Source organism: Leptonychotes weddellii, chromosome 1, assembly GCF_054177405.1.
Source record: "Leptonychotes weddellii isolate Sample4059 chromosome 1, ASM5417740v2, whole genome shotgun sequence".
In the NCBI taxonomy this organism is placed as follows: domain Eukaryota; kingdom Metazoa; phylum Chordata; class Mammalia; order Carnivora; family Phocidae; genus Leptonychotes; species Leptonychotes weddellii.
The window spans coordinates 7686079-7709782 of NC_138369.1; the positions used below are offsets into that span (position 1 = coordinate 7686079).

A 23704-nucleotide genomic window follows, 5' to 3' on the forward strand; every position below is an offset into this window, starting at 1 on the left:
AGATTCACGTTAGAAAAGAGCTGATATTTACTGAGCCCCACCACCAGAGGGCGCCAGTGAGCACCTGAGCCGGGTTCGGGACCTTCTCTGCTCTAGAATCCTCTGTGGCTCTGATCCCACTTGACGTAAAAGCCATAGTCCTCTTGTGGCCCCCGCCTCCACCCCCGAGGCCCCGAGCACTCTGCCAGGTCATCTCTATGACCTCACCTCCTCTCACTCCCCCTTGCTCTCTCTGCTCCTGCCACCCTGTCTTCACCTCAGGGCCTTTGCACAGGAGGCTACTTCTGCCTGGAACGCTCCTCCCCACATCCCACCAGATTCCCTCTCTCTCCTCCTTTATGGCTTGGCTCATATATCACTTTCTCAGTGCCGACTTCCCCTGCCCCCTGTTTCAATCCTACTTACTTCCTGGTGCTTGTGACTTCCCTTACCAAGTCTACCACCCACCCTTGCAAATTATTTGTTATAATTTGTTAGAGTTATTAGTAATCTCATTAGTGACCTGCCCGACGTCAGCCCCATGAAGGCATGGATGTTTGGCTGTCTCTGTAGCATCTCCGGCTCAATATCCAGGCCCAAGCATACAGCTGGCACTCAAGAAATGTTTGTTGAGTGAATGCATGAGTAGCTGGAACTGTACTGGGTCCTGTGGGCAGTGGGCTCTGTGATCTGTGTGGTCGCAACTCACATTCCCGTTATGTGTGGTGCAAGAAGGGCCAGCACGGACCAGAGCGGCCAGGATGGCTGGCTTCCTGAGGTGGGGCGACAGGTGCAAGGGGCTGGAAGTATCTGGGTGCAGAGGAAGCATTTCAGGCGCACTGGGTGGAGGGTCCAGCATGGCCCAGGACCTGGTGCTCTGTGAGCTCCGGGAAGGCAGCGACCATCTTATACCCTGTCAGTCCTTGACGCTTAGCTCTGTGCTTGGCACATGCTGGTTGCTCACTTAGTAATAACTAAACAAAGCAATGAATGAAAAGCCGAGAGGAGAAACCGGAAGGCAGGGAGTGGGGGAAGGGCAGGCCAGGTGGTCAGGGGAATCTCATTCTGGAGAACTGAAGGAATTAGATCAGGCAAGAGGAAATCAAGAGACCAACAAATTAGGTTTGACTGTATCGAATATGGAGATCCTCTGACCTCTACGCATGACAATTTCCTGTGGCTCGGTTTAATCCAACAATGTTCTCAGACTCATTTTTGCCGGGGAAATGCAGATCGGAGTCGCAGAAAGATTCCGCTCCATACCCACCAGGTCTGCCAAGCGTGAGAGTCTCCAGCACCAAGTGTTGACAAGCCCGTGGGGCAGCGGGAGACCCCTACGCTGCTCACACCAGTGTGATTGCATCATCCCACAAACGCCCGGCCGCATCTAGCAAGCCTGACCGCGTGCAAATTCTCTGATCCAGAAACTTCGTTTATGGTTTTCTACCCTGGAGAAAATCATGCCCACGCATCCCCTCAGCCTGGGCACCGCAGCGCCACCCCCACCAGCCAGCGACTGAGTCTTCTCCCATCTCCTAGAGTCGGCAGGGGGTTTGCTGACCCCTCTCGGGCCGCCCCTTCCCGGGCCTAGCTCCCTGCCGTCCCTGGGATAGAGCGGGCAGCAGGAGATACCAGAGCACAGCCCCAGCCCTGCCCTGGTACAAGTTTCTTCTGGGAGCCTTGTTCTAATTATTTCCTTCCGACTCCCCCATCGGGTCCCCAGGGGCCCTGCCAGGCCTGCAGAGGAAGGGAAAGTGCAAGGTAAGCTGCTGTCGGGCATGCTTGATTTATGGGGCTTGGCAGCCTCGCCAGGCTCCTAACCTATTTAGCGAGGGTGGCAGGGCCCGGCTCCCAGCGGACAATGTCCCTTTGGCTCTGGGCAGGGGGGGCAGCGATGGGGGGCAGGAAGGAGCTGGGGCAGGGGCTGCTGCTGCCAGTCCAGAATCTGCCACGCCCCCGTCTGTCCCCCCTCTCAACCACAGGCACACACTCATTCTCACTTGGCAGGACTCAAGGGGAGCCGTGCACACAGTAGGTGCTCAATAAACAGAGACGGTTGAAGGAAGCAGCGGGAGCCCTAGGGGCGGCAGAGTTGGAATTGTGCTGTGTGATCTTGATCGGGTCACTTAGCCTTCCTGAGCCTCAGTTTCCCCATCTGTCACACGTGGGCATACCTGGGAGAGCTTACATGCCAAGTGCCTGGGGTTGTGCCTGGAATACAGCAAGCACTCAATTAACAGGATCCACTCACAGACCCTGGACCCCTAAAGGGAGAGCTTTTTAGCTCTCCAGAAAGCTCAAAGTGTAGGCTGGGTTCCTGAGTCAAAACAGTCCTTTCTTTCGAAGCTCATGTCCAAACCCAGAAGTCTGGCTGGTGAGACCTGGCTGCCGAGGGGATTGGCTGTGGGGCCCCGGGCCTGAGTCCTTCCTACCTGCCGTGCACAGCGTGCGTCCCTGCATATAATGCCAGCCTCACTCCCTCTCCCAGGGATTCCAGCAATTTCTAGCCCCACCCGTTGGAGGCCACCTTTTCCCCCGCCAAGTGCACAGAGCCATTGTCTCCTCAAGGAACAGCCTGCCCCCAAGCACATCAGAACTTCCCCTCCCAATCAGCGGCTGTGCTGTGCCCAGGGCTGTGCCCAGGGCGTACCCCTGACATGCCTTCCACCATGGCAGTCGGCTTTTAGGGTGCAGGACAAAGGAGCCCGTAACAGAGGAGCCCGGCCAGGAAGGGGCCTGTGGGGCGGGACTCACATTGTTTCGTGGTGCGTTGGGCTGCACGGGGTCCTCAGCCGCCAGGGCAATGCTGCTCATGGCGATGACCATGAGGATGCACATCTCAAAGTAGCGCAGATTCAGGATGTAATGGCACAGGCGGCGCAGGCTGTTGGGGACAGGTGGGTGTGCAGAGGTCCACTGAGACCGCGGGCTCACAAACGCTTTCCTTCTGTGATCTCCTCATGTCACCTACCACTCCCCGAGACCTCTAAGGCCCAAGGTCCCATGCCCAACAAAGTATCAAGATCCTCCATCTGGGGGCCCTCATGGGGGTCATGGAACCCCAAGAAGGTAGGGGGGCCCTCAGCCAGAGAAGATATTCACAGGCCCTGTTGTTAAGTTTCCTATCACTTCCAAACAACCCTCTTGGAAAATCGTGATTCCCAGACTGAGTTGAAGAAATATTATCCCTGACTCTGTAGGAGACGACAAGCTCTTCTTCTTTTTTTTTTAATTAATTGAGTGACCTTAGGCAAGTTACTTATCCCCTCTGTGCCTCAGTGCTTTCCTCCATGAAATGGCCATAATCACGGTGCCTACCTTACAAGAATGTGAAGATCAAAAATGTTAATATATGCCTGGCACATAGCAGGGGCTCCAGAAAGTTACTGAAGTTATAAATTGCAGGCCTTAGCAGAGCCTTTGATGTGGTAATGGGATAGTACATAAGTACCTAACCTCTTAAGTGGAGCTAATAGTATTTATGAACATGTCATAAAGTTGTGTGGATGGCAACAAGGCTGAGTGGTTAAGAACAGAGATGCTGGCATCGGTCTGTTTGGGCTCTCCCACTTGCCTGCTGTATGACCTTGGACAGGTAACGTCACCTCTCTGGGCCTCAGTTTCTTCATCTGTTAAATGGGCATAAGCATAGTACCAATCTCATAGGGTTATTATGAGAATTTTTTTTTTTTTTTTAATTTGTAAAGCACTCACAACAGTGCCTGGCACTAAATACCACATAAATGTTTTCCTAGTAAAACCAAATAAAAAAGGAAGTGCATAAGAGACTCAAGAGTCTCAAGAGGAAGGTTATAGAAAGTAGTTACCGCCCAGTTTCTCTGACATGATTTTCCTTTGTCAGGAAGCATTTTGAGGGACCAGGGATTCAAGAAATATCCTTTGGAAAAATGCAATCCTTAAAGAAGCCACGGTGAGACACATGTAATAAATTTCTCTCTTAAATAATCTATCCTCCTCAAGGATGCCCAAGACAAAGGGCTATGGAACTCAGAGACCATCTGCCTAGGATCCAAATCCTTGTGGAGCAGAGGTTAGGAGCAAGAGCTCAGGGACCAGGGCCGCCATGTATGATTGTATAGGTTGCACACTGCATAAGGCAACCATTTCTTAGGGGTGCCTCTCACATTACAGATGGTGTAGATTTGAATATTTATGATAATGATTTCTAGCTGATGGCCAGAAGGGGTCTTTCCCCCCAAAATCAGTACTTTATGATAAATTTCTCTCTTACAGGACTTAAGAAAAGGGCATCATTTTTTTCATTTGCTCAAAAATCCCCTATGGCCTAATGGTGATCTTGGAGGCCACTCTCCCCGTTACCCTCTGTGTGGGCCTGCCCTCTGGCTTGACTTCCACCAACCCAGTGGGAGCCCCAGGCCCCCTGCCCTGGCCACAGGCCATACTCACGGGTTGGTCGTAGAGAGGATAAACATGGAGCTGTAGGGAGGCATGGGCTTGGGGCCGTCTTCCCCAGGGTCGTCTTCCTCCTCCTCCTTCTTCTCTTCTTCCTTTTTTGGCAGTGGGTCTGGGTTGGCGTTTTTGTTCACTGTGGGGACAAGAACCGACACAGGGCTCCCTCCATGATTTCCCATAAGCCTCTGGGCTCCCGTCTGCTCCCCAGAGCAGACAATAAGCAGCTGACGTTTATAAAGTGCCTACAATGCGCCAGGCACCACATTAGGCCATTTAGTACTCACATGACCCTGTGAGGTTGGTACTTTATGATCTCTACTTTACAGAGGATGAAACTAGCACAGAGAGGTGAAGCGACTTGCCTAAGGTCACACGGCTGGGATGTGGCAATGCTGGGATTTGAACCTGGTCCCAGAGTGCCTGCTCTCAACCACTCGATAGCCTTGAATCTGGTGGGATGTTCACAGGATGTTAACACAAACCTGCCCCCATCCCGCTGGATCTTCATACCATCACTTGGAGGCAGGTAGCATGAGGCCCGATAGACCCACTTCACAGATGGTAATACTAAGCTCTCCCTTTGTCAAACTGCAGGGTCTCCCCCCATGAATACCTCTCTCTTGATGGCAAGGGCCACTACCCTTCCAAGCATTAATTCTGCAGCCTAACCTTGCTATGTGTCTGTGGGCAGGCTGAGTTTCTCTGAGCCTCAGTATTTTCATCTATAAAATGGGCACAATGACAAGACCCACCTTATAGAACTGTGGTGAGTGTTTATCAAGCAGACTCACGGGAATCTCCTGCATAGAGCCGGCGCTAAAGAAACCGGGCTTTTGTTACCATCTTCAGGAATAACTAGCTCGGTGGGCCATTTCTAAATTCTCACTGCTTCTCTGACCCCAGTCTTACACGGTGGGGGGCTTGGAGGGAGGTCGCAAACTGCCAATCCCTCAAGGGCCTAGACCTGCACTGTCCACCACTTGAACAGTGGCTATTCCAAACCTCGATACGTTGTACGTGTAAAATACACCGAATTTCTAAGACACAGTACAAGACAAAGAACATAAAGTAGCTGTTTAATAACGTTAAAAATGTTGATTACACCTTGAAATGGTAGCATTTTGGATACAAATAAATAACACCTTGGGTTAAATGTGATTAAAGTTCATTTCACCTATTTCTTTTTCTTTTTTTTTTTTTTTAAGGGGCGAGTGCAGAGAGGAGAGAGAATCCTAAGCGGGCTCCACTCCCAGGGCAGAGCCTGATGCGGGGCTCGATCTCACCACCCTGAGATCATGACCTGAGCTGAAATCAAGAGTCAGACGCTTAACTGACTGAGCCACCCAGGTGCCCCTCTTTTCTTAAATCACTCCTTCCTTCCTCCTTCTCTCCTTTTTTTCTTTCAATATGGCTACTGGAAAGTTTAAAACTACACACGTGGCCCATCTCGCATTTCTTTCGGACAGCGCTGGTCTGGGGAATCATCTGATGCCCCCTCGATTTCCATTAAAAGATCCACTGCTTGTCAAACACAGTGGCTTCCTGGCTTCCCTATGGGAATCTGGGATGCAGGCAATATCACTAAACCTCCTGAGGGGCCACGTGCCAGGCACTGCGGCATATTTTCTCATTTAACCCTCCCAGCAGTCCCATGGGGCAGGAAACCACATCTATACCCATTTTGAGAGGAAGAAACTGAGGCCAGAGAGAGGTAGGGTCACTGTGAAGGGTCACCCAGCCAAGCCTGCAAGGATTGGATCCAGGCAGCCCTGCTCACCCCGTTGGCCCCAGGGATACCGGGTGCCCCGCCCGGCGGCGGGGGTGGTGGGGGTCTCACCTTGGACGACGGTGTGGTTGAGGGGGGGCGGGCAGGCCGGGGGGATGTCCACCGTGGTGTGGTCGGGTTTCCTGGCAGTCTTTGCTGAGTTGGTCTGGGTGCTGCTGGGGTTGGTGACGATAAGGCTGTTTTCGGGGGTCTTGGGGGGGCCTGGGTCGGACGGGTCCCCCGGGTTGTTGGGCGTCCGGCGGCTGGCGGCGTTCTGGGGGTTGGTGGCTGCGGCAGGCGGGGCCAGTGCCGGGCCGGGGTCGGCGCTGTTCCCGGTCCTGGCGGGGCTCTGGGGCAGGCCGGGGCGGCCGAGGCTGTCGTGGGTGCCGGCCGACCCCGAGGTGGCCAGCTTGTTGTTCCTCATGTTGTCGATGTCCTCAGCCAGCGGCGGCTCTTGGCGGCCCAGGTCCTGCTGGATTGGCCGGGTGGTCGACAGGTTGGGGCCCGACACGGGGACCCCGGGGCCCTGGTTCTCTCTGCGGAAGGCAGGCCAATGAGAAAGGACCCATAACTGAGTTAGAATAACAGATCGAACGTTCTGGACCCTGCCTTGGCTTCCGCCCCTCAAGAGGGCACGCTTGGACCCGGAGAGGCCACGTCCCAGAGCTCGCCAGGGCCTGGCACAAGAGGGGTCCGGCTGACTCCTGCTCAGAGATCACCACCCCACGTAAGTGTAATGGCCCGGCCCCTTGGGTTTCAGTGTGGTGCTTCTCCTGCTGTTTCCCGGGGGACAAGGCTACTCCCATGGGGAGAAACCCGAGGGTAAAAGAACTTCCTGCCAGAGCCTACCTTCCTCCACCCCGAAGCTCCCTGCCTCTGCCTACAGGCCCCCCGGGAGCTCTTGGGCAGGACTGGGGCTCACAGTGTTTTCAGGGGTGCTAAAGCAGACATGGGGCCACCATCTCTTTAGGGGTAGAACTGCCTCATGGCTTAGCGTGCCTGAGGTATTTATGTCCTCTCCCAACGTTCCAGTTAGGGGGAGCACGCAGAACATGCAAGTAAACATAATAAATAATAATAAACGTAATAACAGCTAATGCTTCAGTAACAAAGCTCTCAGTGCTGTTCTAAGCACTCGGCTTATAATAACCCCTTCATCCCCAGCCCCATGAGGAGCAATTACTAGCCCCGTTTTCCAGATGAGGACACTGAAGCTCAGAGAGGTGAAGTCTCTTATCTAAGGCCACGCAGCTGGCAAATGAACATGATAATTTTTCACGGGGATACAAGTGTGATGAGCATTCCAGGCAGAAGGAACAGCCAGTGCAAAGGTCCTGAAACGGGGACAAGCTTGTTGAGTTTCAGGAGGCTGGTGTGGCTGGAGGTGGAGAGTGGGGGAGACAAGCTGGGTAGGAGTTTGGTGCCTCAGCTACTCAAATGGTTAACACCATGCAGATGGACAGGAGAAGAAGAGTCTGAGTGTTTGGTGCAATTGGAGGGGAGAGAAAAATGTTAAGGGTCCTGGCTGGGCTTTTTCTACCCCAATGCCCTTTGGGACATTAGCTCTTCGAGGCAAGTGGTTAATTTTTGTCTTTCTTGTTCATTTCTGTGATTCCGGTGCCCAGAACGGGGCCTGACACATGGCAGAAGCTGTGGCCCCAGTGAGGGTGGCTGGGCTCTGGAGCCTGTCTGGTGCCTCCCGGCTGCACGTCCGTCCTCAGCTGGCCTCGGCTCTGCCTGCCTGTGCCAAGCGGACCTGGCTCCCAGTCAGCTCCCTGAGAGTTTGGTCCCCAAGTTTGCTCTGTTTGCTTTCAGATGCCCCTTTAAACCCTCGGTCCTCAGATGAGGGGCCTCATCCTTCCCTAGTTCCTGGGCGCTGTCCCCGGCAAGTCTGTTCCCTGGAAACCCTAGGATATTTGTGGTTTATAATCTCAACGACATCTCTCCCTGGAGGGCTTTGCAATCCGAAACTTATCTCTCGGGCTCTTCTTAAAGGCAACCCCAATTCTGCTTCCTCTGTCCTCCACTTCTGCTCATAATAGCTCACATGTACTGAGCACCTGCTGTGGGCCAGGCTACACACACCAGCTCTTCCAGTCCTCAGAATCATTGTGGGAAGTGGGCAGTACCGTTAGTCCCATTATGCAGATGAGGAAACTGAGTCCTGGAGAAGCCAAGTCATAGCAGAAGACGATTTTCTCAGGTTGCACACGTTCATTGACCCCCTGGGAGATCAGGCGCAATCGCATGCATCAAAGCCCAAGCCCAATCTGGAACCCTAAACCCACCTAACACTTCCTCGTTTCAATTTTGCATTTTAACTCGCCAAAGTCCACAGTGTTTTTAGGAAGCAGAAGAGAGACGAGGTAATTTATTTTCAGACTTGCCTCTCTGAGGCTGCATGGGGCGAAGGACAGGCCCAGCACTTTCTCACTTCTCAGTCACATGAGTGGACCAGACTGACCTGACTTTGAGTCTCAGCAAAGCCCCTCACTAGCTGTGTGACCCTCTGTAGTTTGATTAACTTCTCTGAGCCCCAAGTCCCTTGTCTTTAAATTGGGGCTAGAGTAGCAGAACCTTCCCTATAACTTGGAGACTACAGTGGGGATCCTGGAGCTGAGTTGCTACATAACCACCGGCAAGTTACTCAGCCTTGTTCCTCATCTGTCACAAAGGCGTGGTAACCTCCTTGGGTCCCTGTGAGGATCAGGTGTAATAATGACTCCCGGGCCCAGAACCCGATGGAATCTTCCCTGCCTGGTTTAGAACCTTCTTGGGACCAGTGACCCTTTATCCTTCCCAGCGTCTCCCTTTTGGAATAGGACTCTCTACCCTGTGCCTGTCCCGCTCCTGTATTCTGGGGGCAGAGAATTTGTCTTCTAGTTCATGTCCACAGATGGGAGGGGATTTGGCCTCCAAATGGATCATACCCAGAGTCCCACCCATACCCAACTTAGATGATGAGATGTAGGATTTCTGAGCTGATGCTGTAACAGGCTAAGACTTCTGGGGATGTTGGGATGGGTGAGTGTATTCTGCACGTGAAATGGACATATATCTTGGGGGGGAGGAGCCAGAGGGCAGACTATAATGGGCAGAATGGTGGCCCCTCAAAAGATACGTCCACCTGGAAACCGTGAATGTGGCCTTATTTGGAGAAAGGGCCTTTGCAGATGTAATTAGGTTAAGGATCGTGAGATGAGGGGCGCCTAGGTGGCTCAGGTCATGATCCCAGGGTCCTGGGATCGAGCCCCGAGTTGGGCTCCCTGCTAGTGGGAAATCTGTTTCTCCCTCTGCCCCTCTCCTCCCCCCTGCTTGTGCTCTCTCCTCTCTCTCAAATAAATAAATAAAAATCTTAAAAAAAAAAAAGGATCATGAGATGAGGTCATCCCAGATCAGGGTGGGCCCTGAATGCAATGACCAGTCCTCAGAAGAGAAGGAGAGAGGACACAGAGGGGGAGGGGTGCAAAGCTGGAGGCAGAGTGTGCAGTGATGCATCTATCGGCCCAGGAGGACTGAGCCACCAGGACTGCCAAACGCCCTGGGAACCTCGTACGGTGCCTGGACAGCGAGCGTCAGCTGTAATGGTACGAGTAAATAAAGTCCACACCTGAATTTTCCCAATGTCTGACACAGCCCACAAATAGGTTCCTAATTCGAACCCACTCCTGGTCCTTCGTGGGAAGTTGTCCATGAGATGAAAATCTGGCTGGCACTGTCTCCTCATTGTTCTTACAGATTTTTTTTTTTTTTTAAGAGAGAGTTATCCCTAGCACAAAGCAGGTTCGGGTAAATTACTATTTCAAAGAGAACCTAGATCCTTCGGCCACCACGTAAAGAGGTTATACTAAAGAATACAGCAGCTGAGACCGTGGCACACCTCACGGGGATGTCAGCCTTGAGCCCAGGACCGAGAGCACCTTGGCTCCCTCTGCCGGCTCTGTCTGCTGCAGAGTCGGACCAAACTCAGCCTGCAGAGGCCTCACATCAAGTCTCCAGGAGGCTTCACTGCCAAGCGTCTCCAAGGAGAACTCAAAAGGGGTAGAAAACTTTGAAGTCAGGCCCCTTCCCCCTTCCCTCTTGGGGATGTGCATCATCTGCCCAGAATAGGCAGCTGGTTGCATAACCCTGTCCTGCACCGCATCCCTCTGCCAGCTAATCACTTCAGCATCCTTCTGCCAAGGGCTATGGACACCTTGCCCGGGGCGTGCTCAGGCCCCCAGGTGCAGAGGATGGTCCTGCTTCCTGGTGCCACCATGTCCTAAGGACCTATGTGTATTACCTCGTTTAATCCCCGCAGCCACCACCACTGGAGGTGGGATTAGGATCAGGCCCATTTTACAGATGAGGAAACTGAGGCCCGGAGAGGCAAAGGCCATTGCCAGGTGTCACCCAGCTGGGAAAGGGCTGGGCTGGGCTGGACTCTGGTCCTACAGATTCTAAGGCAGGATAGACTCTATGAGGCTCAGAGGTCCAGGATCTCCTCTTGCTCTTTCTGGGGAGTGGGTTTCGTGGTGATGGCAGCAGTTGGAACTAGGGTGCAGAGAACCCAGAGGTTAATTCCGGGGTGGTGCAGGTCTTGGCAAGAGCTGCCCCTATTCAGCCATGTCCAGCAGGAGGCACTGCCTGGGTACGGGGAGTGGCAGCTGCTCTGGGACCCGCAGCATTTTCCTGGGAGGCGGGGAGATCTCTACCTTTGCTCTGGTCGCCCTGGGGTGCCACTGGGCTCAGCCACCTGGGGTGGGGGATCTGGGGTCAGTGGCTGCTGAACGATGTAGAATGAATGAAATAGAATGTGCTTCCATCCACTTTTCACTGGGGTGAGCTTGTGAGAGCCTCGGGGGGCCATTTAAAGCTGGGGAGGAGACAAAGGCGTAATTGGGGGAGAGGCAGAGGGAACGGAAAGAGAGCAATTATATTTATATATATATATATATATATATAATCAATGTTCTGGCGAATGAAAAACACAGTCTGGGAAAAGGCTCTAAGCAATGACAAAAAGGAAAAATGCTGGTGGCAGACCCCTTAGGCAGGGCAACTGGCTTGTCACCATAGAGACCTGAAATGTCTTTTTAGTATATTATATTCGTGAATAAAGTTTTCTCTTGGCTATTTTTTTTTTAAAGCAGATGAATGCCTCGTCTTGGATTTTTTTTTCTCTAGAAGTGTCTGAATCCTCGTGAAGTTTTATCTCCAACGAGCATTAGAACATTTTCATAAGCCAGGAGAATAAAGCCTCCCCTGGCCAGGGCATCTGGTGCGTCCATTACCAAGGGAATAGCAGAGCCCTCCTGGTGCAGGTCTGGGGGTGGCCGTGGGGAGGGGGGGCAGGGGCCACCTGTGGGATTCGGGAAAGCTGCATTCTTATCACACTGCTGCTATCAGCCGGCTGCCCTTGGAGAAAATCCCTTCCTCCTCTGGGCCTCAGTTTCCCCATCTGTGAAAGAAAGGAGCTGGAGTGGTCACTCTAAAGGCTATGGATTTAAAGTTGTTTTTTTTATGTCTGTCGATGAGAAAAAAAAATATTTTTTTTAGAGAGGGAGGGAGAGAGGTGGGGGTGGGACAGAGGGAGAGAGAGAATCTCGAGCAGACTCTATGCTGAGCGGAGAGCCTGACGCGGGGCTTGATCTCACGACCTCGAGATCATGACCTGAGCCAAAAACAAGAGCTGGACGCTTAACCCACTGAGCCATCCTGGTGCTTCGATGAGAAAATCTTAACAGTGTGAGTGATAATAATCATAGTAATAGCTAATACTTCCTGAAAGCTTGCTGTTACCATTACTACACATAGTTAGCATATATTGAGTACGTAGTAATAATCTTCACAGTGATAACAGTTAACATTCACCGAGTACTTTTATACGCCAGGCATGATTCAAAGCATTTTACATACATTAACTCAGTTGAACCTTCTGCTTACCCTAGGGGGTAGGTACCACTCTCATCCCCACTTTACAGATGAGCCAACAGAGGTGCACAGAGGGGAAGGGACACACTACAAGGCACACAGGCGGGAGGTGACCGGCAGGAGTGTGACCTCCGGCTCCAGAGTTCTTGCCCTTCACCACCAGGCTGTGACGACATTCCGTCCCTGTCACTCGGCCTCCTTCAATCACAGGAGTCATGTAACAATAAGGATGACAATAATAGCAATACTAGCAGTAGTGAGAAGAACGGCGCTGGTGAATCACGGGTCCTTAATTATCGAGTCATGTTCTAAGCACTGTATTCCACCTAAACATCCTTTCTGTGGCTTCTCCTTGCCCTTAGAGGATTCAAGGTCCTGCTGACCCATCACTGTCCCTTCCATTTCTTTGTCTGCCACTCTCTCCTCACCCTCCAAACTGCAAACCGGCCTCCTTCCGATCTACCTCAGGGCCTTTGCACATGCTGTTCTTAGCCTAGAACACTCTACTCCCTTTTCAGATTGTTCCTTTTGGGACCCTGCCCTGGGCACAGGGGGAGGGAGAGAGAGAATCTTGAGCAGACTCCTCACTGAGCACAGAGCCTGATGTGGGGCTCGATCTCACAACCCTGAGATCATGACGTGAGCTGAAACCAAGAGTTGGACACTTAACGGACTGAGCCACCCAGACACCCCTTGTATGTTTTAAATACACAGCCCATTTTCCCGGAATGCAACTACTGGGCACATTAAAGGAAGACTAGACTCTATTTTGTAAGGAACTTCGGCAAGAGGTGTTCTCCAGTTTGGAAAATCTCAACACTGGTGGCAACTCCCTCGTGTCACCTGAGTTGCCCCACCTGAAGCCAGCCAGCATCGGGAGCTGTCCCATTCACGGTGCCTCTGCACAAAGGGCCCTGCGTCACTTCACTCTGCCCTCTAGACCCTCCTTACTCAAAGTGTGGTCCCCGGACCAGCATCAGTCTCACCTGGGAGCTCCTAAGAAATGCAGAATCTCAAGCTGCACCCGAGACCCACTGATTTAGAATCTGTATTTTAATGAGGTCCCTGGGGATTCACGTACACATTCAATTTTGGTAAGTGCTGGCCTAGTGCCTATGTCATGTCATATAGCAGAGCCACTTAAACACGTCATTAAGAAATCAATATGATGCCCTCGTGGCGATATAAACAAAGACTAACAGGACGTCAGTGAATATAAGAACAATGTCTGTTTCAACACGGTTGGGCTCCTATACCTAGAATTACTACAGGACTGTTGCAAAATATTAAGAAAACAAGGATGCTGTTTCCTACTGGGTAGGGCGCTGCCCTGGAAGAAGCCTCCAAAAGCCTCAGCCCTGCTCTCAATTCAATTCTGAGGGCCTCGAGTGCCTTTTCAAATCCCTCAGGAACAGCCATCAGGTAAAAAAGATGGTTGACTCATTAACAGCTAAAAACGGTCTACATTTACCAAGCACTTCGGTGTCCTTGGCTCTTCTCCGGGCCTTTTGCTGGAATCATCTCTTTGAATTCCAGCAATGACCCAGTTTGATTCCCCCATCTCTATTATACAGACTGAGAAAACTGAGGCCCAGAGATGTGAAGTCACTTGCCCAAGGTCACACAGCAAGTACATGGAAGAGCTGAAGAATTCGGTGGTGGGGGGGTGGGGAGGGGGGATTTCTCACAGCTTTTCCCTGAGACGCGCAAGGGCGAGATGGTGAGCCTGCAGCCTCTGGCGGCCAGCCCAGACGGCCTAGGTTCAGGCCACTTCGTACCCGGGCGGCCCTGGGCCAGCCGCTCCGCGCCTCGCTTCCCCATCCGTGACAGTGGGGTCTGCCGCAGAAGGCTGAGACGCTCAGCAGGTGCGGGCTACCCCGCAGGCGCCACGTTGGCGCTTAGCATTATTACCGCTCTTGTCACCGGCCACAGCCTAGAGCCCCTCCTCCCCCCTCCCCCCCCCACTTACTTCCTCCTCCGGTGCCGGCGCTCCCTGTCCTCCCTCCGCGCGTCCGCCTCGTACGTGGCCGGGGGGCCGTGCCGGTGTCGCCGCCTCCGCTCGCCGCCGTCGGGCCCGTCGCCGTCGCCCTCGCCGCCCCGCGCCGGCCGGCTGCCCTCGCGGTGCCGGGACCTCCGCTCGGCCTTGTCCTCCGCGCCGTCGTCAGCCGGCCTGCGGTGGACCCGGTGCCGGCGCGGCTCCCCGTCGGCGCCCGTGCGGGGCGAGCTGCTCCGGCTCTCCCTGCTGCCGCCCTGGCGGTGCGCGTGCCTGCGGTGGGGGTCCCCGGCCTTGCCCCGCTCGGCCTCGCCCTCCCAGAAGCCCGGCTGCTCCAGGCTGCCCTCCCGGGCGGGGTGGTCCGACTCGCGGCCGTAAGGCCCCTCCCGGCTCAGCTCGGCCTCCGGGCTGCCCGCCCAGGGCCTGCGGGGGTCCAGGCCCGCCGAGCCGCTGGGGTCGCGGGCCCGGTCGTGGTAGCGGGCCTGTTTCCTGAGGAAGTCCTCGGCCCGCTGCTGGCCGAGGCGCTGGTCCACCGTGGGCTCGGCCGCCCGGCTCTTGTTGGTGTTGTTGTTGCGGTTCTCCTGGGGATCGACCACCAGCGGCCGGTCCAGGTGGGTCTTCATGTCCGGCCGCAGGTGCCGGGCGTAGGCGGCCTTCCAGCGCTCGTCCGGGTCCATCTCGTTGTACAGGGCCTCCCGGCTGGCCAGCAAGTTCTGCTTCCGCATCTCGCTCGTCCGCTGCTCCCACACCGACTTGGTGGGCTTCTGGTTCTTCTGTTGCTCCTTCCTGCAAGGGGAGGGTGCAGGGCTCAGAGCCCCCCCGGGGGCACTGTGGCCTGCTCAGGGCGCTCCGACTAACGGGAGTCTCAGCCTAGTGGGCATCTCAACCCAGGTGGTCTTGGTCCAGGGCACATGGAAGCTCAGAAGGGTATCTTGGCCTGGCTTGGGTATCTCCGCCCAACCAGGTGTCTCAGCCTGTGCAGAAAACTTAACTTGGCTGGACATCCTGGCCTAGCAAGCGCCTTGGCCCAGGTGGGTGTCTCAATCCAGTGAGGTGTCTCAGTCTGACTGCATATTTTGTCTAATGGCGGAGGTCTCAGCCCAGATGGGTGTCCCTGTTGTCTTCTCTACTCTTTGCATATTGTAGCACATGACCCCCTGGGGGATGTAGCCTTGACCTTCAAACTATTTTAACCTCTGAGACAGCCAGTCATAATGAACATTGGCCTGGAGCAGGTTCTGGAATCGTCCACGGTGCCTGCATGAGCCTTCAGTTCTGGGTCACGGGAGGTCTGGGTGGTCCCAGGGAGAGCCGGGGTGGGCGCTTGGGAGTCTGGGGGGGCAGCGCCTCTTTATCCACGGTTGCCTGTTTACCCACAGGGCCGCTGCTGGAGTGTTGGCCAGGTGGAGCCCAGCCTGGAGGATACACTTTTCCAGGATTTCTGTGTGCATTGATAGTTTTATACAGATCATCACCTTCCACAGACTGTCAGATTATGTGTTTTCCTGGGCTCCCCTTTCACAGCCACCTCCTTCCACTTTGGCAAAGAAAGCCCCCTCCCCACTGTCACGTGATGCGCTGCCTCACAGTGTGCAAAATCCCTGGGACATCCGACGCAGACACCATTCCGAATATCAGTGTCAACGAATGTCCCTTTAATCAAGACACCTCAGCTCCCACCATCTCACCACCTCTGCTTCACCAGCAAACTCTGTCCGCTCTATCTTTATGATCTGTCTAGAATTCAGCTACATCCATCACCCTACTCCAGTCCCACTGTCTCTTTTGCATGGACCAGTGTAGTTTTTCTCCAACCTGGTCCCCTGACTTCCACCCTTGCTCCCCACAGTCTGTTCCCCGGACATCTACCAGAGGGCCATGAACACCCGAGTCAGGTCTTGTCCTTCCTGTGCTCAAGAACCCTCCATAGCTTCCACCTGACTCAGAGCAAATGTCTGAGTCCCGCCCATGACCCACAAGATCTGTTTGTCACCTGTCTGTCTTCACTTCCTCCCGCTCTCCTCCCTCCCTTCCTCTGTTTCAGTCACAATGGCCTCCTTCATGTTCCCTAAACACAGCAGGCACATTCCTGCCTCAGGGCCTTGGTATACGCTGTTCCTGCTGCCTGGTATGCTCTTCCCTCAGATCCCCCCATGGCTCCTCCCTCACCTCCTTCAGGTCTTATCATAACCTTCTCAGTAAGGCCTTCCCTGACAACTTTATTTAAAAGCCCAACTCTCTCCAGCTCTAGCTCTTCGTACACTCCTTAGCCTCTTGTTAATCCTGCATCCCTAGCAGCTAGAACAGGGCTGGGCACATAGGAGGTGCTTATTAACTATTTATCAAGTAAAAGGTGGTGGGAGAGCAGAAGTACCTCATCCTAAAGCTCAACTCTCTTAGGGACTGCTTCCTGCCCCCAGATAGTTGCCGGAGAGGGGGTACAGGCTGAGGAGCAATCTGGAGTTGGGAGCACTTACACAGCGATGGACATGTTGGCCGCTGACAGAGGACTCACTTCTGCCACCTCCTTGGCTTTCTGTAGAGCGAGTTTCTGGTTGGCTGCTTCTTCTTCTTCTTGCTCATCCTAAAAGACACATGGAGTCCCCCGTTCACAAAACATGGAGTAGGCCTTGGAGCCTCACCTTGGACCCTATTGCTAATAAGGGGCAACATGTGGAATATTCATAAGCACCTGTGTGGCCTGGGTGTTGACCGACCAGAGCCAAGGCCTGCAGGTGGGAACAGGTGCCCAATGTCGGTCAAGTGCACTGCTACCCCCTTTATATGCAGCCTCGATATCCAGCTCACTATTAACCCTATTTTAGCACACAGCCAGAAAGAAAACAAAAGGAAAAAAAAAGACTCTCTTCCTCTCCCACAATGGAGATTTGTCTGCGCCCTGTCTCAATGAGCTGGAAATCAATGCAGGGATTTTCTTCTCACTTCACCTTCTGGGTTGTGCTCTCTGAACCAAGACTTTTCAAAAACACTGACTAGCCCCCACGTGCAGAAGAAAAAAAACTGGTGTCCCCTGGCCCATCCCATGCACTGCCAACAGCCTCCAGAGGGGGATTCAGGAGAGCTTATATTCTCAGCCGGTTAGGTTCAGAGAGGAGGAGGATGGGGGAAGAGGTTTTAAAAATACATACAGAAAAAGATGTTTTGGGGCTTTAAATCCTTCTTCAGCCTTCATGCGGGGCCTCATTCGTAAAACAGAAAAGCCAACAAAGAAAAAGCAAAGAAAAAGCAACGAGAAAGAAATGGCCAGAGATGAACCCACCCATAAGAAGAGTCGTGCCATGGCAGGGCACCTCTCCCCCTGCGCTGGGATCTCTGGGGCAAGCAGCAACCTTACCACCTCGGAAATGCTCAGATCAGGACACTCTGCCAGTGACAACATGGAGGTGGGACCCAGCCGGCCGCCCTTCTCATAAGACCCCCCTTCCTCCTTGGCACCTCACTCAGCATTTCTCAGAGCCCAGTCCCTGGACCACCTGCCTTAGTATCACTGCAAATGCAGACTCCCAGGCCCCTGCGAGAGCCCGGGTCTGGGCCCTAGAATCTGCGCCCGGGTGAGTATCAAGCATGGGTCAAGTTCAAGCAGCAGCTAATGTGGCTAAGATCGCAGGTTCTAGACCTACCTGGCTTCAAATCTCAGCTCCTCCGCTTACTGCTGACGTCAGGCCAGTTGCCTCACGTCTCGGGGCCTCACCATCCTCACCTAAAATTTCCACTCTCCCCGACTTTCCTTCCCTCGCTCTTCTCTCCATCTGACATATTTATTTCTTGTCTATCTCTCCCACTGGAATGTCAGCCCCACGAGGGCAGATATTTCTGCCTATTCTGTTCATTGCCGTGTCCTTGGCTCCTAGACCAGCATGCTCACAGTAGGTGCTCAATAAATGCTTTTGGATGAATGACACAGTCTGTAAAGTGGGGCTCAGAGAACTTACTTCTCAGGGTTTCTGTGAAGATTCAATGAGATGAAAAGACACTAGGGGCAAAGCAGGGTACCTGCCTTGTATGAAACGCTCAAGAAATGCTTGTAGAATAAATGAAGGAAACAATATGGGTCTGGAGGAGAATGTCCATCCTTCATAGATGATCTTGCCTCTCTCCCTCCCCTTCTCCCACCCTCCTGGTGCACCCTCTCCCCGGTGACAGCCTCTGAGGATGGGTTCCTGGAACTTGGATGAGCACACGGTTGGATCAGCCCCTGGAGCCAGCAGGCTCCATGGTGACTAGGCCTGGGGCCGTGTGCTTGGGGTAGCAGAGACTTCCGTTTCCCCTGACTCGGAGCGGAGCCCAGGAAACTCTCCGTCCCTCCTGCCAGGGCCAGCAGATGGAGGCTTTGGCAGCGTCCACTCAGTTTGGTTCAACACCTCAAGGCTCGGGAGATGGGCCCGTGAAGCGGAGGGATGCCCCAGGCCTGGCCCTCCTGGGCTGACAGGAAGACTCTGCACATGTTCTCTTAATGCGATGGGGCTGTTTCCCAACACCCTCCTCTCAAATTGCAAGAAAATGTGCCCAGCTTCCTTTGCGCAATGTACAACCTGCATAACCATTCCCCGCGGCCCTGTTCATGGGCTATCCCAGGGAGGTGAGCTGTGGGACTGAAAGAAATGTTGCCTCCTCTGTGCCTAGCTGAGCTGGACCTGAGTCCCAGGGAGTTCAAGGCTGCTCAAAGGGGCGTCTGCCAGCAAGTTTTGCCTGGGTAATTCAACATCACTGACAGGAGTGATAACTGGGCTTCTCGCGTGGATGGTTCTCAGCCCCCTCTCCCAAATTATCTCCTGACTTCATTGTCCTCAGCTCTTCTCTCATTTCTGCTTCTTGAGGGGATCACATCTCTGCTCTTTCAGCTCCTAGTTATGTGGCAAGGTCACTTAAACCTCTCTGGACCTCAGCTTTCCCATCTGTGTAATGGGGAGAACAGTAAATCCCCATCTCTTTCACTGTGGTTTTTACTTTGTATCTTTTCCTGCTCAGATGGAGCTCCAGTGAAAGCCAGCAGAGCCTGTAGGTAAAGAACTCAGGTTCTGGAGCTTGTCAGGCCTGGGTTCTCAGGCTTTCTTTTACCAGCTCTGTCCAATGAAAGCTCTAGGGCCAGGTCGTGCCTAGTGACCGATGCAGGCTCCCTTTATTGAGCACTTACTGTATAGCAAGAACCGTGTTGAGTGCCTGTGCACTGTGTGATGTTATAAATAGTAGCTGCTATTATCCTACCATCTGGGGCCAGTGACTTTGCCTTTCTGAGCCTCAGTTTCCCCTTCTGCAAAAGGGAAATGGCAGCAATGCCTGGCACCGTGAGCATCACCTAATTCTTTACTGCTGCCACTTGGAGGCGAAGTCCTGCCAGCTCCCAAGCTCATGGGGCCACGTATGGAGCCTCCGGACCCTGTGCAGGTTATACCCCATCTGTCCCGTCCTCTCAGCTCTAGGGTGGTGACAATGCCTGCTAGCCTGGGGGCTACACCATTCCTTGGAGGTCCCTTGATGCTGCCTACTCCCTATGAATGGGCACTCCGGTGGAGTCTGCCATCTGTTCCCTGTGGCAGCCCCTCTGCCTTACCACCTCCCACCTCCTCTGCTCTGGAATCCGCTTGGTCAGGGACAGTCTGTTTCAGGGGGAAGGGGTGCCTCCTCCCTGGCCCGGTGCATTCTGGGCAAAAGCTCTAACCCTTTCCCCACCCCCCACACCCAGCCCAGGCCTGATCTGCCAAGAGCAGGTGGTAACTTTGCCACAGGGAGAAACGTTCTCCCACCAACTCCACCTTGGTGAGCTCCTGGGCGTTGGCCAAATTATCCACCGCGATGGCTAAAAACACGTTCAGGAGGGTGTCTGCAGGCGCTGGAGTCAGGGAAAGCACCGCCACTCGGACCCTGGCTACCGGGACCTCCCGGACCCTCCCTTGCCGCCCCCCCCATCTGCTCCGCCAGCCGCCCAGGCCTGCCCCACCTCCCCCATGGAGGATACAGTTCCCGAAGAGCGTCAGCACGATGAAGTAGATGGAGAACACCATGCCGCCCTGCACGCCCCCCTGAGACTTGATGCCGTCATACATGACCTCATTCCAGTCTTCGCCCGTCAGGATCTGAAAGGGGACGGAGAAACACACAGCCAACCCCTCTCAGCCACGGGCCCCGCGGAGACGCAGCTGTGGGGCTGGAACCTGCCCAAGGCAGCTCTTCCTGGGCCCTTGTCTGGGGGAGGGGGGTCTTGCCTCGTTTGTGAGTGGGAAGGGCCAGCCCTGCCCTGAGGGGCCCTCAGTCTGGCTTCTAGGAAAAGGTGACGCTGGTGGGGTCACAAATCTTTCTGCAACTCTGTCTTCCATGGTATGATAAGGGGATTTGCTACAGATGGAGATGTACCCCTTAAATTCATTGCTTGAAGCTCTCAACCCTCATGTGACAGTATTTGGGGATGGGACCCATGCTGGTGGGTCTCTCGGGATGGGATCGGCGCCTTTCCTTCTAAGAACAGACACCAGAGAACGTGGTCTGTCTCTCTCTCTGTGCTGGGTAAGGAGGTGGCCATCCATAAACCAGGAAGAGAGTCCTACCCAGGAACCAACCCTGTGAGCACACCGGTCATGAACTTCCAGCCTCCTGAGCTCTGTTGCTTAAGCCACATATTCACTGGTCCTTCTGGACTGCTGGGCCTGGGGGCAGGGCGGGAGCCAGTGACCAGAGGACGTATCAGGCACAGGGATGCAGGCGCCGGCAAATATAAGTTGCCCCGATGCTTATGGGATGCACTAAGGGGACAGGCGTGCTCATCGGGAAAAAAAAAATCCAGCTTCCCTCCTTGGTAATATTTTCACAAGGATAAAGTAAATGTGAAAGAACTCCAAAAATGTCAATCCGTTAATGCAGGTTTCTCAGCCTCGGCACTGCTGACATTTGGGGCCGGGTCACTCTCTGTGGTGGCGCCGTCCTGTGCACTGTGGGGTGCTGAGCAACAGCCCTGGCCTCCACCCAATAATGCTTCCAGAACTTCCAAGTAAGCGTCCTTGGGAGACAGAATCCCTCTCGGACAAGAAGCCCTGTGCTAAAGATATATGGGTGGTGATTACAACTATTAACAATCATGTATGTGGGGGCTCAGAACTTCATGGGTGGTTTCCCTTCCCAACCCCTGGTCTAGGCGGTCTCATTTAGAAATTACCCTCCCAGGAGAGGGAGAGAGTGAAGTCACATTTTCCATAAACTCCCTTGTCCCCCTCACCCCAAAGAGACAGAACCCACCAGAAAGGCTCTGGTGGTCCTGAGCAAGGTCAGGTCCAAACCTCAGGGCATATGTCCACATAGGTGCAGAAGTTGCTTTGGGGAGACCGCCCAAGGTCTATTTTGCCTTAGAATGGGGGATCAGTGTGTCTTCCAATCTGGGGAGGGTGGGTGTAGCAATCATGTCTTTTATTTTCTCTATTCTGATGCTTTGACATGGGGCAGCAGGAGTTAGGGCCAGCTAATTCCTACAAATAGTAAACAACTTGCCTTGTGAGCACACTTTTCAAATGCAAACCAACCAATCCAGAGCCTGCACTCCCAACCACCTGCTCTATAGGCTCTTACACTCAGAGCCCAAAATCCCCTGCCCTAGGCACTCAGGGCAGGTATCAGCCAACCCGAGACAGCCCTGATGCCCAGAGCCCACTGAGATCCTTCAAACTAGCCAATTCTGAATCTGCTTAGCCTGCCTTCCTTGCTGATCCTTCCTGCAGAAACCACAGTCAAAGCCTTGTGCTCGTGTACCCCCTCCCTTTGCCTCCTGACCCACCCTGGTTCTTCCCCGTGTGGCCCTGCGTGGCATGCATGACTCTCTCTCTTGGGATCTGCAAGTATAACAAACTGTCTTTCCAATGGCAGTTATCTACTGATCTGTTGGCCTCATCATACCTGAATTAATTATAAAACCTGTATTTTAAAACAGAAGGGCAAGACAAAGCAGAGAAAGAGGGATTTAAGGAAGCCCCTCATACGCTGAACGGGCCCTTTAATCTTTGACACTAAGGGGCATCCACCCAAGGGGCTGGGTGAAGACTGTACCTGAAACACCGTCATTATTGCTGCTGGAAAAGTGTCGAAGTTGGTAGGAGGAGTCCCTTCATCAAAATTAAACCTGCAGGGAGGACATAGGCATTTCACATTGGCCCCGCCCGGGTGCTCTGAGGGCTTGGCTCAGCATCCAGTTTCCAGGGCAACATCTCCAGCATCTCTGTTCCTCAGAAGAAACCCTGACTGGTACCCAGGGCCCCGCCCTTTTGGGTGAGTGCACTGGGCGTCCAGGCCATGAGGAAGGGTGGTCTGCGGGATGCAGGTGAGCGTGGGTCTCTGGATGCATTGGACTTGGGTCCGGGGGCACTTGACCCCAGGGAAGCAGAAGTCGGGGAATCTGCTGAGCACTTACTGGCCACCAAAGAGTTGCATTCCCAAAAGGGCGAAGACAACGATGAACAGGAAAAGGAGGAACAACAGGCTAATGATAGATTTCATGGAGTTGAGAAGAGAGACGACCAGGTTCCTGAGAGATGCCCAGTACCTGCCAACAGAGGCCGGGTGGAGGAGGGGTGGTCAGGCTGGACGTGCTGGAGGTGCTGGAGGTGGCTCCAACCTGGTCCCCATCCTCACCCCTGCTGGGATGCCAGGGAACTCCAAGGACTTACTTTGTGACTTTGAAAATACGCAATAACCTGAGGGCTCGTAACACGCTGATTCCAAAGGATGTGCCGGGTTTTATGACAGCCCAAATGACCTCGAAGATGCTCCCAATGATAACCTAGAACAGAGAACCTGGTCTCGTGTCCAGAGACCTGGAAAACATGCCCTGGCTCTGAGCCTTGCAGGAATCCAACCCAGCTGCCGTCAAATGGAAGCAGGATGAGGGTCTCAGACTCCTCCCATCCCTTTCTTAAAATTGAATGGTAAGTCACGCCGAGCAAAGAATTCCTGAAATGTATAACTGCAAAGTGAAGATCCATGTAACTGCCACCTCCATCAAGAAATAAGACATGTCAACATCCTGGAAGCCTCAAGGGACCCCTAGAGATAACCATCATCCTGAATTTTGTAATAACCATTTCCTTGCATTTTTAAAAAATTGAAGTGAAATTCACGTAAGACAAAACTAACCATTTGAAGCACACATCTCAGTGGCATTTAGCACATTCACAGCGTTGTGTGACCTTCACCTCTCTCCAGTTCCAAAATATTTTCATCACCCCCAAAAGAGAGCCCGACCCCATGCGCACTGTCCCCCAACCCCCCACCGCCCCAGTAACCACTAATCTGTTTCCGGTCTCTATGGATTTGCCTGTTCTGGACGTTTCATTTAAATGGAAATATGCAGTATGTGACCTTTTGGGTCTGGCTTCTTTCACTTAGCATAATGTTTTCGAGGTCCTTGCCTTTTTAAAGTTTTCAAGCATCATCCCTAGCCAATATGGTTTAGTTTTATCCATTTGAACTTCCATCAGCAGAAAGATGCTGTACGGACTGATTTTTGTCAGCGTCTGCCTCTTTTGTGCAATTATCATGCAGGTGAGATTCATCCAGTTGTTAGGTGGGGCTGTTGCTGGTTGCCTCTCATCGCTGTGGAGAATTCCATTATATAGCTATGT

At 53.4% G+C, this 23704-nt stretch overlaps 1 protein-coding gene across 1 annotated transcript in view; it reads right to left on the reverse strand.

The window, feature by feature from the left end:
• Positions 1-23704, reverse strand: part of CACNA1A (calcium voltage-gated channel subunit alpha1 A) — a 276152-nt gene that overhangs the window by 49144 nt on the left and 203304 nt on the right. Inside the window, exons 14-23 of the mRNA XM_081805421.1 lie at positions 22751-22863; positions 22495-22626; positions 22134-22206; positions 20062-20179; positions 19859-19926; positions 16562-16668; positions 14061-14870; positions 6251-6714; positions 4408-4546; positions 2734-2863 (exon numbers count right to left, since the gene is read on the reverse strand). Coding sequence (XP_081661547.1) covers positions 2734-2863; positions 4408-4546; positions 6251-6714; positions 14061-14870; positions 16562-16668; positions 19859-19926; positions 20062-20179; positions 22134-22206; positions 22495-22626; positions 22751-22863 — 2154 coding nt within the window. The remainder of the gene's footprint in view (positions 1-2733; positions 2864-4407; positions 4547-6250; positions 6715-14060; positions 14871-16561; positions 16669-19858; positions 19927-20061; positions 20180-22133; positions 22207-22494; positions 22627-22750; positions 22864-23704) is intronic.